Source organism: Gouania willdenowi, chromosome 14, assembly GCF_900634775.1.
Source record: "Gouania willdenowi chromosome 14, fGouWil2.1, whole genome shotgun sequence".
In the NCBI taxonomy this organism is placed as follows: Eukaryota; Metazoa; Chordata; class Actinopteri; order Blenniiformes; family Gobiesocidae; genus Gouania; species Gouania willdenowi.
Window position 1 is genome coordinate 31,567,556 of NC_041057.1, and position 18,104 is coordinate 31,585,659.

The window sequence follows — 18,104 nt, forward strand, 5'->3', positions numbered from 1 at the left end:
GTCGCTTAAACATTGTCTCATTTTTTGGTCGCTCCATCTTTTCATCGCTCCAGTGACGTGACAACCAAGGAATAGTGTGTCTAAGCCGGTGGCAGCGCTGAGAGGGCTGCTGCATCAAGAGGGCTGATCACTTCTTCTCAAACCGTACGTTTACGGCACTTAAAGTATCAGACAGCTTCAAATGTATTTATGGTTTAAATGATCAACATACGGAGTAAGTAAAGGATGAGTTCACTAAGAATATAATTAGAACGTAAACTTATTCAAGGATTATACTGCTTTAATTTTGCCCGGTAAGTTGAGGAAGTGTACAGCTTTCTCGCTAGCAGGAGGGCTGCAGCCTTGGCTCTACAGAAAGTGACGGCCGGGTGAGTTGTCGTCAATCATTTTTTTTTTCAACTTTGAGCAACCTTGTTGCACGCAAGTCACGTTGCTTGAAGGGAGGTCACTTGACGTCTTGTCATTTACATTGATTTTGAATGTAATCTAGTCGGCAGAGTTGCTTCAGTCGCGTTAGATGTGAACAGATCTTTAAAGAAGCACCATTTAGCGACGGGTTACAGACAAGTGAGGGACAGACAAGTATGTGAGAGACAGAAGAGTAACAGACAGGTGAGAGAAAGACAAGTGTAGACAGACAGGTGGGTTACTGATATTTAAATATTTTATGTAGTTAAGTTAATGATCACATAGTTATGATTAAGAGTGGAATAATACTCACACATATATTCAGTTTAACTTGTGCACACATACTGGCTAAAGTTCCTGTTTACACTGCCAATGTCAAAGTGACCTGTTGGCAGTCTCCATCTCTTTTCGCCTTGTCATCTGAAGCTAACATCACCATATTCAGTATTTGATTAGACTTCAACCAGTCAATACATCACTGACAGTGCATGGTACTGTATATAGGATCAGCGTACAACTGTTGGAGTAGGAAAACTTTCTGAATCAATGTTAGGTTGATTTCTCACATTTTCACACGGTGTGTTTTCTTTCTTTAAAGGTAAATTCTCCAGTAACAGTTACCGACAGGTGAGATGCTTTACCTATGGGTTGACTATATTTAGGTTTGATGGATCATTGTTGACACTACTGTAATTTGACCCCAGCATCCTATTGGGGCAGGTGTCTTGTAATTACCTCTGAAACGGTTGTGGATATAAACTCGGATTGGTTGAACATCCATCCGTCCAGGCAGCCCTCAGTGGTCATGTCACTGATGTTTGCTGAGCTGTTGGTGAGCAGCTGCCACTGAGGCTGCACATACCTGAACAGATAACCATGACGTCAGAGCCAGCTGATAGAACGTAACACAGAGGAAGCTCCTCCTACCTCTGACAGCGGTCCAATCTGGTTCCTGAAGGGTCCATTGGGATGAAAACCTTTAAGATCTGTTCTTCGTCCACCTGAAACATCCAACAAATGGTAAATGGACTTGATTTTATATAGCGCTTTATCACCACACTGAAACAGTCTCAAAGCGCTTTACGTATCAGCTCATTCACCCAATCACTCTCACATTCACACACCAGTGGGACAGGACTGCCATGCAAGGCGCTAGTCGACCACTGGGAACAACTTAGGGTTCAGTGTCTTGCCCAAGGACACTTCGACACATAGTCAGGTACTGGGATCGAACCCCCAACCTCTCGATCAGAAGACGACCCACGACCACCTGAGCCACGGTCGCCCGTGGCTCAGAGAATTACAAGAATTATCCATCCATAATGATGTCCTAATCAGGGTTGAGGGTTGCCATGTTAAAATGAATTCTGAAAGATAAGAGGGACCAAAACCAGTAAAACATTTAAAGACAACTAAAAGGATCTTAAAATCCATCCTGCGATACACAGGGAGTCAATGCAGCGATCTTTAACTGGTGTGATGTGGTCCCACCTTCTGGTCCTCATCAGCACCAGTGCAGCCAAATTCTGAGAATTAGCATTTTTGTGTTTGCCAGAGAGACTCTGGTTTGTTTATTATGGGAGATAAAACTGAGCTAAATGATAACATCCAGATTTCAAACTGTCTGATGGATTTGGTGACAGACTGTATTTTAGACCAACGTTTCTCTCTTATGGCTTTAGGACTGATAACTAAATCTTCAGTTATGTTCTGGTTTAGCTGTAAATAGCATAGAGCCAAGAATTTAGCCATGGGGGACACCACATTTTATATAATGGACGTTCCAGGTTCAATTCTCCTTACTTACTAAAGGTGGGACGACATATCGGGCAACAAGATAAAAACATTACAAGATGTATTGTCGAGGGTACGATCCACACGATCTACCACACATTCTTATAATTTGATCTAATTTTTTATAATCCTATTGAGCTAAAAAGTCAGTCAGCTTTATGTTAATGCTACAATTTGTACAGAACATACAGAGGATCAAGATATTGTTCCTCTCAGACCTTTAGTGTAGATGACACAACATGAGACTATCTAAAAAAATAAACAACAGAGTACAATTATATTTACGAAGACTAAATTAAACTAAAGGAGAATGAACATAAAGTAGAAAGGCAAAGTAAACAATGCAAAAATGCACAAACATGCAGACAGTGCAATGTGACTAACGGTAGTGCTATAGATGGATTTCAATGTGGACATACATGCAGTGACGTGTAGTCAGGGTAGGCAAGGTAGGCAGTGCCTACCCAAGGGTGAATTTATATTTTGATTTTTTGTTTTAATTTTAATATAATTATAAATTATTTATTTTTCAATTTCCGATAGCCTACAATCTCGCTCCGCTGTAAGGCAGCAGGAGGCCACACCCTCTTCCAAAAGCACATTGCTGCTCTGCCTCTGTTCCCATAGCGTGTTTTTATGTGTTTGCGCAGTCAGTTCCCCAAGATGACAAACATTTACGTAAATAGGCAGCTCTCTACGCTGCCTTTGGACGTAACTTTGCAATGCTAAATGCTATATGTAAGTTCACAGCGCATTAGTGAATTGATCCAGCGTGGCTGCTACAGCTGCTACGTTCTCTAGCTGGTGGGCGGGATAACACTACAGGCAGGATGACAGCGCTAGAGACGATAAAGAAACATTCTTTTGAGGAAAAAGGACAGCTTTTAAAAGACGGGAGACCAACACCTGAGTTATCAGAGCTTCAGCAATGGTAAGGTCAGAAGATGTTTCGTACTTTTCACAGTGAATGGTACTAAAGGAAGGATTGGCTTTGTGGATGCGCCTCACTGAGGCTGTTCTGAGTTGCTGTCATTTTCTCCGTATTTCTGTGTTTCCAACACAAACAACAGATGCACTGCCGTATATCTTGTTGGGAGAGTATGGAGGCCATATTGAATAATTGCTTATGTTTCTTTAATGGTGTTTTACGATGTTGATTTTGTTAGATTAACACTTGCCAGCAGAAACATGAAATTGTCATTGGTGGTCTCGATTTGCAACGTGCCTACCCAACCCTAGTGGTCACGGCACATCACTGCATACATGAGACACGTGACTGACGTGCGTGCGCATACTACGTGCAGAAACCATATGCGTCCAATGTCACATATCAGTTAATTACATTTGCTACCAGTTGTTCACATATGTGACGCTCAAAAAAAGGCAATGAATGAATCACTGTTAAGGCTCGAAAATAGTTGGAAGTATGTAGAAAACTTGTCACCTGAGGACGCAGCCACTAATTTAAGGAAACTCACTTTAAGTACAGGTGAACGATTGCAAGACCCATGTAGCATTCACGAAAACGTATGGTCATTTGAATGTGCGCTCCTGGCCCGATGTTCAATGGCCAGACAGATATACATATCTGATAGAAAAACCCATGGTATATACAAAAGAAAACCTAAACGCATACAAGTGTCTAGATGCTTCTAACTACTTGTTTTGAACGGGCAGGTAGGCGGGCTACTTTACTCCTGTTAACGAAGGTTTCCGTGTATTGCCGCGTATTCTGATCAGTTCAATAAATGAGTTTTCATCTCTACATTAAGTCTCCTTCTCACTGTCCCACGTCTGCATATCTGTCCATTTACAGCTTTTTATGGCCACTTTTTACTGGATCCAGATAGTGCTCCCTCCGCTCCCGTGCACCATCTTCTCAGCAGCGATTATGATGACACGAATGCTTCTGAACAAACGTAACGTGGTTATTTGGCAACTGTATGGTGTTTATTTCTGTCATAAACTGGCTGATTTATACTTTTTCCGGAATTTTTCAGCTCTCTCTCTCTCTCTCTCTCTCCGTGTGTGTGTGTCAGATACGTCAGCTGTCAGCCTCTGTTTAATAGCACGCAACCATAAGTCTTGTCTATTCTTCTGAAAAGAGTGCCCACCAGCCAGTACGTTTGTTGTTGTTGGTTCCTATTTGTACAATCATCAACGCAACACAATGGCATTGTGTTGTTTTTAAACAAAAGTGTTTTAATTGCATGCCAATGCTAGTACAATGCAGTTCTCTGGTTGTTTTGCACTAATGCACCTAATTTAGTATGCATACATCACATGAAATGGGTCTATTGAACTCGTGCAAGTTTGAACTGCAATGAGATAAAGTGTATATGTCCAGAGTACATATCAGAGGTGGGAACAAGTCACTGCTTCTCGGGTAAGTCTAATGTCACTAAAATCCTGAGTCAAGGCTGTTCAAGTTCAAGTCAATTAAAAAGTCGTCACCTTTAATTTCCAAGTCTTAACAAGTCATGACTACATGATGTATCAAAGCTAGAACCATTTTACATAGAAAGTTTATTCAACCGATATAAACAATGAATTACTTGAACATATATAAATAATTGTGAAATAATAGTGATATAATCTGACATAATGATTTAATGAATGAATCAATCCAGCATATGTTAACCAAACAAACAATAATCATACTGGGAAGTAGAATCAGGTATAATTTTTCCAAATCAATTAGTAATCAAAGTATAATCTTTAAATCCAAAGGATATCACTCTTTGTCGTTAGCCCGCGGGACTTTATAACGGTAGGGGATCTAAAACTGTCGTAACTTCACACAAGAATTCCCCCTCTACCTTGTCACCGAAGCTGGCTGCCTATCCTCTATTAAATGTTATATTAATAAAGAAAAGGACTATATGTACCTCCTCTTATAGGAAGTCCAAGAGTCGTCTCGCTATTTTGTGGGATTGATATTAAGACCCACCGAGTGTAGGTCAAGGCTGGAAACAACTCTTTTTTACAACAGCATGAGTTAGCCCCCCCTGACTCCCCTGATAAAGAGGGAGCCAAAGGCGGATTCACTTACCAGAGGTCTAGAAGTGTGTCTTTCAAACCCGGGAGCTGTCTCAGATATGGGTGTTTGCAGGCGGTTGATTTAATCAAAGAGGCTTCTTAATAGTTAATGAATTTTATTAAAGGTTTACAAAAATCAAGTAAAAGTCAATCAAAAAGTTTCAAAGTATCAAAGTCCTAAACTATCAGCTGATAGAGAAAGACGGGGGCCTCATGAACAACTGAATGTCCGTCTAAAGGAGGCCCACGAATACAGTAATCAGTGATATATTTATAGCCCAAAGCATGGCGTGATAACGTGTCATAATACATGCCCTAATCACCTTAGCGAATAGGAAAAGAGAACACAAGTTCATACTGATGTCAAGGCCTTACTGGCGTAGCAGTAGCAGGTGCTCTAACTCACCCAGCTGTCATACGAAAGTACAAAAGGTTATACAGATGTCATGGCAATACAAAAGTACAAAAGTTCACTCAGATGTCATGGTCCAACTGGAGTACAAAAAGTTACTTAAAGGTGGTTTCCATCTGTTTGTGTGGTTAATACTTAATGCATCCTGTTTAACCACACCTCGAGGTGTTAGTTCTTCTTTCGAAAAACAGACGTCTTCTAAGAAAAAAGAAGTATCACTACCGGATGGTCATGTTTAGGTCACATTGAGGTCACATTTTTCCTAGCATTTCTCTATAACAATGGCAGTTTAATAGCTGTATTGGTTAAATAAGCATGTCTTTGCAGGATAATGAATGAATGATTAATACACAATCATACAACATCCTCCTTATTAATCATCATGAATATATGTGAATGGCATCAGCCAGAGTTGCCGTCCGCCAGAGGTTTCCAGAGTAGCCGCCCCCGTCTAGGGTTTCAACTTCTTTCGGAGTTTCTCCTCAGCGCCTGCTGGCAACCGAGGCCCCTTGTGGCGGGGTACAGCTCTCCTTAACGACAGACATCACGACCCCTCTGACGTCTGCCAGGGTCACGCTGAGAACCGAGAACGCTCTCTCCAGCCTTCCTAAACTGTCATCAGCAGGGGCAGGTGTCACCGTCTCTATGCTATCATCGGGGGCCTCCTCCCCCCTACCTCCCACGAATGTCTCTGCATTTGCTGCCAGTGCTTCCTCCTCATCATCATCCAGTACTTCCTCCAGTGGAGGAAAGTTGTCAGCTTCCTCCTCAGCAGACTCGATTTTCACCTCTGTGGGGAAGGGGAAGACTCTAGCCACCCTCTCAGCAAAGAAGATCTCTCCTGTGTCATCATCTCTCTCCCACTCCATTTCCACACTCGCAGGGGACTGAGAGACAGCACGAGGAGGTGACACCGTCAGGGCCTCGGACAAGGCCACTCTCTCCTTTTTCCACTCTGGACCCATATCATCTCCATCCTCTCCTCGTCTTTTAGTGGAGGATCCAACTCCAGCTCCTTCATCTCCTGAGGAAGAATCACTCCCCCCCCAGTCCTCAATGCTGATTTTGTCATCCACATTTTTATCATTGCTCACGCTCCACCCCAGTGCCAGGAACCGAGCCACGGCAGGAATTTTTGACATATCCTCACATCTGTTTTTCTCCAGGTTGTTGTTTTTCCTGGTTAGCTTTCTAAAAGTATTCTTTGTCAGGTAGGAATAGAAGAACTGCATCTGCTAACGTATATGCATATCTTCTAACAATATCTACTTCTCCTCCGACGAAAACTCCTTTCTCGCTTTCCCCCAGCTCTGTCATATTTCCCACTCTGACCTCATCAAAGAAACTACCCAAATCCTCCCTGACATCTATCTTTCCTTTCCAATTAAAAGGTGTTCCTCTCATTAAAAAAAAAAAAAAATTCCAAACCGTCATGATCTTTGGGAGGTAATGGATAAGCCAAAAATTTATGTATCACCGACCCATCATCCCGAGGGATTGCTATCAGGTGTGGAATTACTAAGACTCCCATTTCAGCCGAATCAAAACTATTCCAGCCTTCTTCTTTACCGAGTAATAAACCTGCTAACTGACTCCATTCCCATGCTTCAAAGAATGCAGAGGGCCTTATCTTTGCTTCTTCTCTTAGTTTAGAGAGATTTTGTGGGGGATGTCCGCTACAATTCCACATCGCTTCTTCCCATAGGTCGCTTCTAAACGGCTCTTCAGCTATTTCCCTGCTGGTGTTACTTGACAGTACTTCCAGTATTAATTTATATGCATTTGTGGCCTGCGTCAAATCAACCCCCAGTATGATAGACATACATTTTTTTTTTTTTTTTTTTTTTGCCTTTATCCACCACACTGTTTGGTTCATCATCATTTAACCATTTTTTTTTTTTTTCATCGGGATTTGGTTGTATTAAAAACACAGTGTCTTAAAGGATTTCTGTCATCGCTTCTCTGTGCAATCCAATATTTCCTCCTTTGAATCCGTGGCAGACTACCATTCCCTGTATGATACAGGCTCCTATTTAATTTTTTTTTTTTTTTTCCAAAAAATCCTGCATCATTATTTTTTCCAAAATAGTCTCCTGTAACCTTATCGATTTACATTGCGTCCCATTCCCGTATGTGAAATTTCTAGTCCAATTTTTTGTTACGTCTTTCCATTTCTGGAAAATGTTGACATACCATTTTACGGCGTCTACGCTACATTTTTTGTCCTTTATAATCTCTAATACCACGTTTCCATCTAATTTTCTTTGAAATCTTCTTATCTTTTTGTATCGTAAACCCCGGGGTCATCAATGGCATAGTTTTAATATCATGAACCAGAGCCTTTTTCCCAACGGTTCAAATTTAAAATTGCAAAAAAAACCTCTTAATCAGCTGTGGAAGGACATTTCACAATGTTATATTCTTCCTCTGTGATCTCATCATGAGATGGGACATTCCACACTGAGTATTCGTCTAATTTCTGTTTGTTTTATACACTCCAAACTTCTCTTCAGTTATTTCCCATTTTTTCTTTAATATCTGAATATAGGATTGATATCTACATTCTATTGAAGTATCCCTTCTTTCTCACCAATACAGCTTCCTCTCACAGCGAATCCTTCTGCAGTAGTATCGTCATAAATCTTCTCATAATCCTCCCATGTGCATATTTCCATGTCACCCTTTACTGCCTCACAGACTCATAGACTCTCATATGCTACCCTTGAGAGCCTTTCCATAGTCTTCATCAGTTCTTCCTCACAGCATGGCCCCTGATTAGCTTCAAATGCTATCTCGCATCCTCTCAGTTCCATCATATCCATTCTCTTAACACGCTTCTTACTTCCCTAATTTTGTTATATTACTAATTGTAGTATTTAATGTAGTCACCGGAAAAGTTGTTGCTTTTACATATTTATTAGGTGATTCGGGTGAATTTTTATCTTGTGGCCTTGTCACGTTTCACTCAGGCCCCTCTTTACCATTTCTATCTTTATCAACCTTATTCTCCTACACACCCCCTTCCCTTTATCCACAAGACTCTTCATTAAAGCTGTGTTATTTATTAGCAATAATTTCTTCCACATTCTTCCTCAATGCAGTTAAGCCGCCTGGTCTCTTTCCCTTAACATTTTCCTAGCCTCCCTATCATAATGCCTTTTATTCCATATTAGGTGCAGCCTCTCCATTCTTCCGATGGGATAACCTTTTTCTCTGTAATGAGAATAGCACCACAATTGCTTCATTATATTATTTACATTTTTCCATTTTTATTTATTTATCTATAAAAAAAAATTTTTTTTTTTTTTTTTTCTACGACACTATTCTCTATCAGAGTGTCTTCCTCTGGCTTTTTTATATCTTTTCTTTTTTGAAGACAAGCCTCCTCCTAGGTCCCTTCTTTTCCTTATTATCCGGAGTACTCACAGGAGTATCTACCCAAGTCTCCCTTGGTTTTTCATCTACTCCCGTGAGGCCATCATCATTTCTCCTAGCTTTTCACCTATGTTTGTGAGTTCTACTTTATCTTTAGCAGACCTCCGTTTAGTTTTAGAAACTCGGCAGGCCCCAGCCAACTCTATTCCTGCCATCCTTCTCTACCAGCCGATAGTCATATCTTGTCCTCCTATCCTGCCTTTTTCCCATCCATCTGAGACAGAACACTCCTTCCATACACAGACAACACTTCCCCGGTTGATACTCCCTCTCCGTGGGAAGAGAACCAGGAAAATGTCCTGGAAACAGCACACGTACCGTTATTATCTCATCCACGGAGCAGAGAGCATCACCAATCCCATGGTCAGGTGGGCTCGGTCCAGTAAGACCTGGTAAAACTCATCAGCCTCCGAAGGGTGATACGGAACCTCCCAAGTGGGGAGAACCGCTTCTTCCACCTCAGTTTTTTGAAGTCATAAGCTTCGGAGGCCCTGTTGGAATTGTGTCCTGCCTATCAATCCCTTTTACATCATTATTCCTTAAACCGCCTTTTAACTCGGACTTGCTTGGGGTGATATCTCCCTCCATCCGTAGTGTATATTACGTTACCTTCCTGTCGGTCGACTACCCGGAATTCTTTTCCGTTTTTTATCCACCTGTCCTTTGCCTGTAACACAGGATAATTCTGGGTCAATCTGGTAACTGTTTTGCGATGTTTAGGCTGGCTTAATATTTGGTTGATGTAAAATAAATTGTCATGGCTCCACCAGTCTTTCCCTATCGCGGCTATTGCTTCTTTCGCTGATCTAACAGCTCGTTCCGCAACACCGTTTGTATTGGATTGGTATGTGATCGCAAGAACGTATTCTATTTGAAGATCATACAACAGTTTCTGGAACTTTGACTCAGAGAACATTGTGGCATTATCACTTTTTACTTCTGTTATTGTCATGTTTCCCTGTAGATATGACAGCGAGCATTTTTCTGCCTCTTCTTGTGTCTCAGGCATCAGGGGAAATATCCTTGTATTTCCTCCTGCGTTATCTGCTATTACCAAGAACTTTTTATATATTATTTATTTATTTATTTATTTATTTATTTATTTATTTATTTATTTATTTATTTTTTTTTTCTTTTTTTTTTTTGGTACAGCCTGAAAAGGCATCAAGCAAGGCGGTTCATCTACTTTTCTAACGACTCCGAGTTCCTCCAATTCCGGTATTGTTTTTGTTTTCCTGGCATCGTCCCCCTAATAACATATGGCTGAGTTTTTATCATACCTACGTCATTCTTGAATTTTGCCACTTCTGCTTTTCTTAGTATGCCTATTATTCTTTCTTTATCACTTAATTCAGATTTATCTATTACGTTTTGTAATACTTCTGGAATTATTATTTCTTTCATCCATCTTACTGGATTTCTCTCCAGCCAGTCTATATCTTTAAAAGCCAACAGTGCATGGGGACCTATCAAGACACCCCTGCCCCTAAATTTTCCTATTGGCATGGTGCATTCTTTCCCATTTGCTAATTCCACTAAGGCATATTTATTCATGGGTTCTGTCCAAGGCTCTAATAAGATGGACATATTTGTTCTGTGTCTGATGTAACCCCCTGGAGTTCTCGTTTATCTTTAGCCACCCTATTATATCATTTTCGATTATTTCTCACCCCGGGAGCGTTACTGTGCTTTGCTCCTTCTTGCCCGAGGAACTACCTGATAGTCCTTTATCCACTTCATCTTCCATTCTTCCTTTTCTTTCATTAGATTGTCCCTCTCTGCCTTTGTCATTTTCTGAAAATCTTCGTCCGACACTCTCGGACAGGCAGGTGCTCCTTCTTTTATTCCTGAATTCCTTGGTTTCTGACCCTTCTGAGTCTCCCGTAACCTCTGTCCCTCCATTTGATTCTTTCGCGGAAAATACCCTGGTATCTCAGGCCTGATCTGATTTGGGTTTCCCTTTCTTTGACCTCCCGCTGTTGAATTTAGCCTCGGAGAGTTTTCTTCCCTGTGATTCCCTTGATATGTTTGTCGTGGTGCAAAAGAGCTCTGTCTTCTTGATGTTTGTATTATTTTTGTTACAGACCCTGTTTCATAGTCCTTCACCCAGGTGACATATGCATATTTTCGTGGCATTTCAAATTTTTCTGTGGTGCTATTTATTATTTTTATCTGGCCATTATCAGTTGTGAGTCTTAGCTCCTCTTTTTCTGGTAAATTAGTTTTTTTCTCTGTCGTCATCATTAGTTCTTTCTGTGGTGGGGGGGAATGTGGCGTTTGGACAATTTCATCATCCCCCTCCTCCGAGCTTACTTCTATCGGGTTGTTGTCTTTTTCTCTGGGGGGGTGAAGGCTTCCTGAGCTTCTATAAGCATTAATTGTCTCCTTTCGCTTTTTCGCTTCTTCGTCCTGCTTTTTTACAATCTGGTCATAATGTCTCAATTTTTTCTCCACATAGCTCAACTCTTGTCTGTACTGATCGACTTGTTCCTGAAAAGATTGTTTTTGCAATTCTAAAGCTGATCTGTTTGCTATTTCTCCTTCCTTTATTTGGATGTTCTTTTTTATTTCTAATATTTGCAACTCTCTGAGATGTCGTTCCTGATTCCCTTTTTCTTTTTTCCGCCTTTCCTTTTTAGCATTCCTATGCTCTTCCTCAGCCGTTTCACATCTTAATTTTAATTCCTTTAATTCAAACTCAAGGAGAGCGTCTCTTTCTCTGCTCTCATTATTGCTCGGCCCTGTCACATCTCTATACTGATGATAGGCCTCCCCAGCTCTTTTCTCTAACCTTACTTCGTACGCCGTTTTTCTTTTCGGATATTTTCCTGTTTTTGTATCCCTCCTGTTTATATCCTTATTGACTGATATGGGCCATCGCGTTGCCACCCATCTCGCCACTCCGTCACCATCTTCCCCACGGGGATTTCTTGGGTTTAGAATAGTACATTTTGGCCCTGATATTTCTGCCACCAATGTGTCTCCTAGGTTTGCTCTTACTGTTGTAATCACGTCATTGAATCTCACGGTTTCAATCTCTCTGCTAAGTACCCTAGTACCGGTGGAGCCTGTTGACAATCCTCCTGTCGAAACTCTTCGAACAGGAGAAAAAAATGGGGAGGTAACTCCCTCCGCCATTGCTTTATCTTACGTTTGTGTCACAGTATCCCCGTAAGCGGAGACTGAGGTATCTCCTTGAGAAGAGGGCTTCAATAGCCTTTTTCCCCTCTGATTCCACGCGTGTTTGAATAGGCTTACCTTAACCTGATTCTTTCAATAAAAGACACCTTTCCGATTTTGTGTTCAAAGTGCTAGACCTCACACTTCTAATCTCTCACTCTTTTTCTTTGCACACTCTGTCCAGGGTGATCAGGCCTGCCAGAGTAACAATTACTGAAGAGCTGGAGATTTTTCCACTACTTTCGTACTGAGTTATCCTTTATTCCTCATAGGGTGAAAGCCAATCAATTCACCCTCCTCCTACCAAGCAGTATGGTAGGGAAATGAGACTCTCTCTCTACACCTTTTTTAGGGACACTCCGTAGGTTTTCTAATTAGACTCGGTACTCGTTTTATTTTTCCCGGACTAATAGGTTAACTTAGTCGTGCTCCACGTATGGGCGCCATGTCGTTAGCCCGCGGGACTTTATAACGGTAGGGGATCTAAAACTGTCGTAACTTCACACAAGAATTCCCCCTCTACCTTGTCACCGAAGCTGGCTGCCTATCCTCTATTAAATGTTATATTAATAAAGAAAAGGACTATATGTACCTCCTCTTATAGGAAGTCCAAGAGTCGTCTCGCTATTTTGTGGGATTGATATTAAGACCCACCGAGTGTAGGTCAAGGCTGGAAACAACTCTTTTTTACAACAGCATGAGTTAGCCCCCCCTGACTCCCCTGATAAAGAGGGAGCCAAAGGCGGATTCACTTACCAGAGGTCTAGAAGTGTGTCTTTCAAACCCGGGAGCTGTCTCAGATATGGGTGTTTGCAGGCGGTTGATTTAATCAAAGAGGCTTCTTAATAGTTAATGAATTTTATTAAAGGTTTACAAAAATCAAGTAAAAGTCAATCAAAAAGTTTCAAAGTATCAAAGTCCTAAACTATCAGCTGATAGAGAAAGACGGGGGCCTCATGAACAACTGAATGTCCGTCTAAAGGAGGCCCACGAATACAGTAATCAGTGATATATTTATAGCCCAAAGCATGGCGTGATAACGTGTCATAATACATGCCCTAATCACCTTAGCGAATAGGAAAAGAGAACACAAGTTCATACTGATGTCAAGGCCTTACTGGCGTAGCAGTAGCAGGTGCTCTAACTCACCCAGCTGTCATACGAAAGTACAAAAGGTTATACAGATGTCATGGCAATACAAAAGTACAAAAGTTCACTCAGATGTCATGGTCCAACTGGAGTACAAAAAGTTACTTAAAGGTGGTTTCCATCTGTTTGTGTGGTTAATACTTAATGCATCCTGTTTAACCACACCTCGAGGTGTTAGTTCTTCTTTCGAAAAACAGACGTCTTCTAAGAAAAAAGAAGTATCACTACCGGATGGTCATGTTTAGGTCACATTGAGGTCACATTTTTCCTAGCATTTCTCTATAACAATGGCAGTTTAATAGCTGTATTGGTTAAATAAGCATGTCTTTGCAGGATAATGAATGAATGATTAATACACAATCATACAACACTCTTGGAATCATTTTCTCTGCTAGTGAGCGCACGTCTCAACCCAGCTTGCTGTTTTCAGCTGATTTCTGTTTGGCTGTCATTTTGTTTAAAGATGGACCTGTCAATCAAAGCCCAGCTTGGCAGAGTGCTGTCCTGCAGGGGTTTGAGCAGGAAGGGTAGGATGTCAAGTCTTCCAAAGTCAATAAGCTGAAGTCTGAGTTCAGTCGTGAGTCATTTGTGTTCAATTTAAGTCGAGTTGCAAGTCCTTGTCCTGATTTTGTCAAATTGGGTCTAAAGTTATCAAATTTGTGACTCGATTCTAAAGGTGCATTCACATCGAACGCGACTACAGTCGCCTCCGGCTCTTCAAACAGTGACGGCCGGGGGCTGTCGCTTGAAAAGTTCACATTTTTTAACTTGGAATCACTCGAGTCGCGTCGCTTGATGTTGCTTTAAATTTCGTCATTGGCTACGGTTACATGATGTTTTGATGATCATTCGGAATTGAAGTGTAATAGTCATTCCCGAACTGAGGTTTACATGGAAAACCGGTTTATTTGGCTTCAGTTAATTTCGCTTTAGGTCTGGGGGTTGGGAAGGCTTGGATTGGAAACAAACCTTTTATTGTTGGCTGTAACACAGAAGACCACACATGAGAACTGTTTTCACCTTTATTTTGGTTGTAGTTTTGAAACAACAGCTCCACAATGACACACTTTGGTCCATGGAGTGGAAAAGAGATAGGAACTAATCACCGGTAAATAAAGCCCAGTAAAACTCTGGAAAACAATAACCAGGAATAAATAGTTGTTCCATGCATTGTTCTAAAATATTTCAGTTCAGTGCAGGTAAGGGTTGCTTCAAAATGTAGAATTATGTCAAGATGAGCACACATCTCCAACATTAGTCTTTAAAACACGTCCTTTTCAAAAATAGTAGAATCGACACTCATCAATGAAGGCAGTGGTTACAAACCTTTTCTGCTGTACCCCCCTTAGAAAAATTAAGAACTCTCATCCCCCCCCCATTGTGACAAAATGCTTAAAAAAAAAAAACAACCTTTTTTGAAAACAAGCCAAAATTTGGATTATTTTTCAAATCTCAGAAAATAATGTACAATTTACAATCACATATTTTAGAACAGTAATACAGCTCTATATTGATACATTGCAAAGAAAAAAACATTTTCTATTTTTCATGATTCATTAAATGTATTTTATATCAGCATCACTTATAAGAGAAATAGAATGGATGAACAGATCTTTAGGACATGAGCACTACACTAACTTCAGCTATAATTAACCACCTGCTTCATTTATTAAAAACAAGATGGCAAATCATATCAAATGCATAGATAAATGCATTCATTATTCAGTATTAATTATTCAGACATATTGAGTTTTAATTCAGATTCTTATTTTTTTTTTTTAAAGCATAATTAAGTACAGATTCAAGGCTGATGGGCTGTGGGGGTGCAAATGGGAGGGGGTGTGGCCACACCTCATGTATCTGTAGTTCCTATGTCTATACCAGGGGTGTCTAAACGTGGTCCACCAGGATGTCAATGTGTCCCTGATCCAACACTTCTAATATCCTGAAGCAGCTTTGCTAACGAGTCTCCCAGCTGTGTTAGAGCAGAAACACATTGAAAACCTGTTGGACCCCCGGCCCTCCAGGACCACGTTTGGACACCCCTGAAACTGACAGAGTGCACAGTTTATTGTTGTTTTCAAAGTGAACGGACACTTGTTTTATTAGTTTATTGGATTAAGTTGGTGTTAGAGTTAGGCTTGCATGCGCATATATGCTCATAATCGATCTCAGTACGAGGTAAACTCAGATCGTGACACCGGCCCACCAGGAATTGTCCTGGTCCTCCCGATTAGCCACTACGGGCCTGTTCCCTGGTAAAGATAGTAGCTCTATAAAGCCTTATAATGATAAACTTGGCGATATTACAGCATGTGCAGCAGTATGGGGACGCATTTACTTTGTCGCCGGGTGAACAGGTTTCATCGAACGAGTGAAGCCTGTTCCGTATGCTGATCTCCATGTGTGTTAATGTCCGCATGTTGGATTATGGCGTCACCCAGCACGTCATCGTCGCAAGTCGCACATGCGCAGAACAACCGTAATGACCTTAAAGCAGCATTAAGTGTTGTTAACTGTTTACAAGAAAGAGGAATTATTTCATTCGGAATTAAAAATGGAATAAACCATCCACCTAATTTGGAATGAAGTTTAATTCAAAATTAAATTAGCATTAGGAGTGTAATTTCTGAACCACTTAAGGACAGTCCTAGAGAGTCTGAGCTGCTTTCTGAGTCTATTTAATAGAATTGATTAGGATCGTGATCAGGCTTCTGCAGAGCTGGATGAGGAGTTGATCATTTGACTCAGGTGTGTTGGAAGAGGCAAACATCTAAAACATGTTGGATAGTGACCCTCGAGGACCGGAATTGGACACCCCTGGTCTACAGTGTCAGAAGCTGAGCTTAAGTCAACTAAGACCCAGATAGAGATTTAGTGTTAGTCTAAACTGAGGTCCTTTATGATCTTATCCAAGGCTGTCTCTGGTTTGTCATTAAACTAAATTGAAATGTATCAAAAATATTGTATTTTTAGATAATCAGCTGAATAAAAAACAGTTTCTGTAAAATGTTTCAAATGTCAGGTTGGATACTGGTCGTTGCTATGCTATGCTATGCTATGCTATGCTATGCTATGCTATGCTATGGTTCATTACTAAAGTCAATTATAATTGTAATCTCTCAATTAATAATTACTATTATGGCATAATTATTATTACTTTTTAATGAAACTGTTGCTATATTAATTGTAATTAAATTGTAATTGAGTTAATATATTTGACTTTCTAATTGTAATTGCCATGAAAAGTCTATAAAAATTGACAATTATAATTGAATGCAAAACTGGGGAACTATGTACCATGTGCAGTTCTAGGCATATTTTAACACATATTAAAATATGTTTCATATCAAGCTTTCTCACATTTGACCTTTTAAAAAATTTGTCAAATTTAATGGAGGTATGCTGACACAAAAAAAGGCTCAGACGCCCAAATAAAAATATGAAAACCTATATTTTCATTAATTAGGGAGCCTAACAAGGTAACCAATAGATTGTAAAGAAATTAGATGATAGATATTTGATAGTAACACAAGAGGAAGGTTTTAAGTTTTATGGAGTTATTTCATTCAGACTCAGTAATTGTGATTAATTGTAACTGAACTTTCGTAATTGACTTTCTGAGGATAAAAAAAACAATTGTAATTTAATTGTGGAAAACATGCTGGTCGCTGTAATCATAATTGAATTGTAATTGAACATGGATAATTGAAGACGTAGTTGTGACTGAAAAATGTAATTGACCCCAACCCTGGTACACACTCACCTGGTGCAGTTGAGAAAGGTTTGTCAGGCTCTGATTGGCTGGCAGGTTGCAATGGTGGACAGGTGTCCCCGACACAAAGTTGTTCATGAGGTTCTGAGCTGCCATTATTAGACCAGGTAAACTGATCAGAATTACATGGATCCACTGGTAACGACCGAAGCCTCCCACCTGGGCCCAGAAAACACAGTCATAGAACCATGTTCCAACACTCAGTGGAAGTTCACCTGGTCATCACCTCACCTCGTCCAGCAGTTCAGAGAACCCCATCACACTGACAGCAGATGCAGAACTTTGTCGTCTTCAACCCAACAAACCTGAGGGAGGAAAGACCCACTATCGGAGTCCCCTGCTGCTCTTGGTTTAGTGTTTAGGTCTGCGGAAGTGAAGTGTAAAGAGTGAAAGTCTGAAATGTGTACACTGAGTCTGCTGAGAAGTCTTACTGAGGATTAGTGAGAACAGCAGAGCTCTGTCCCAGTACTTGGACTGAGAATCAGTGACAAACATTAATCAGTGACTTTAAGGAGGACCAGAGAAGTACAGGCCTGACCCCCCCCCCCCCCCCCCCCCACACACACACACTCTCTAAAGCACTTTTACAGCTTATTTTTTTGTCCCTTCCCCTGACTGTGAACATGTTAAAATAAATAAATATCTGCAGCTGCTGAGACCCCCCTCCACCCTCCCCTTCAGAACCAAATGACTGCTTGTACAGTCGTCGTCCTGTCACTGCCTTTAGTTCTCCGAGGGTTACAGTCCTGCTTGTTTTCAATGTTTAACTCCAGGTTTGATGAGCATCTAAAACGTGCTCTGCATGAGTTTGACCAGGGTGCGACTCCTCTGGTCAGCAGGCCAAGGTCTCCAGTAAACAAACACCGATGTTTGTGGAAAATGGAAGGAAACCAGTGTAGGATATTCTTCTTG

The 18,104-nt window shown here is 40.7% G+C and overlaps 1 protein-coding gene across 3 annotated transcripts in view; it reads right to left on the reverse strand.

Moving 5' to 3' along the window:
* The window catches only part of oatx (organic anion transporter X), a 29,117-nt gene extending 11,433 nt beyond the window's left edge, over nucleotides 1–17,684 (reverse strand). For 2 of the 3 annotated variants that reach the window (XR_003675475.1, XM_028466398.1), the window contains exons 1-4: nucleotides 17,424–17,684; nucleotides 17,184–17,351; nucleotides 1,336–1,409; nucleotides 1,144–1,270 (exon numbers count right to left, since the gene is read on the reverse strand). Coding sequence is in view for 2 of the 3 variants with exons in the window: in XM_028466398.1 (XP_028322199.1) it covers nucleotides 1,144–1,270; nucleotides 1,336–1,409; nucleotides 17,184–17,351; nucleotides 17,424–17,450 (396 nt within the window). In the remaining variant the exon portion in view is untranslated. The remainder of the gene's footprint in view (nucleotides 1–1,143; nucleotides 1,271–1,335; nucleotides 1,410–17,183; nucleotides 17,352–17,423) is intronic. The other variant, XM_028466399.1, reaches the window with a different exon arrangement.
* Nucleotides 17,685–18,104: the final 420 nt, after the last annotated feature.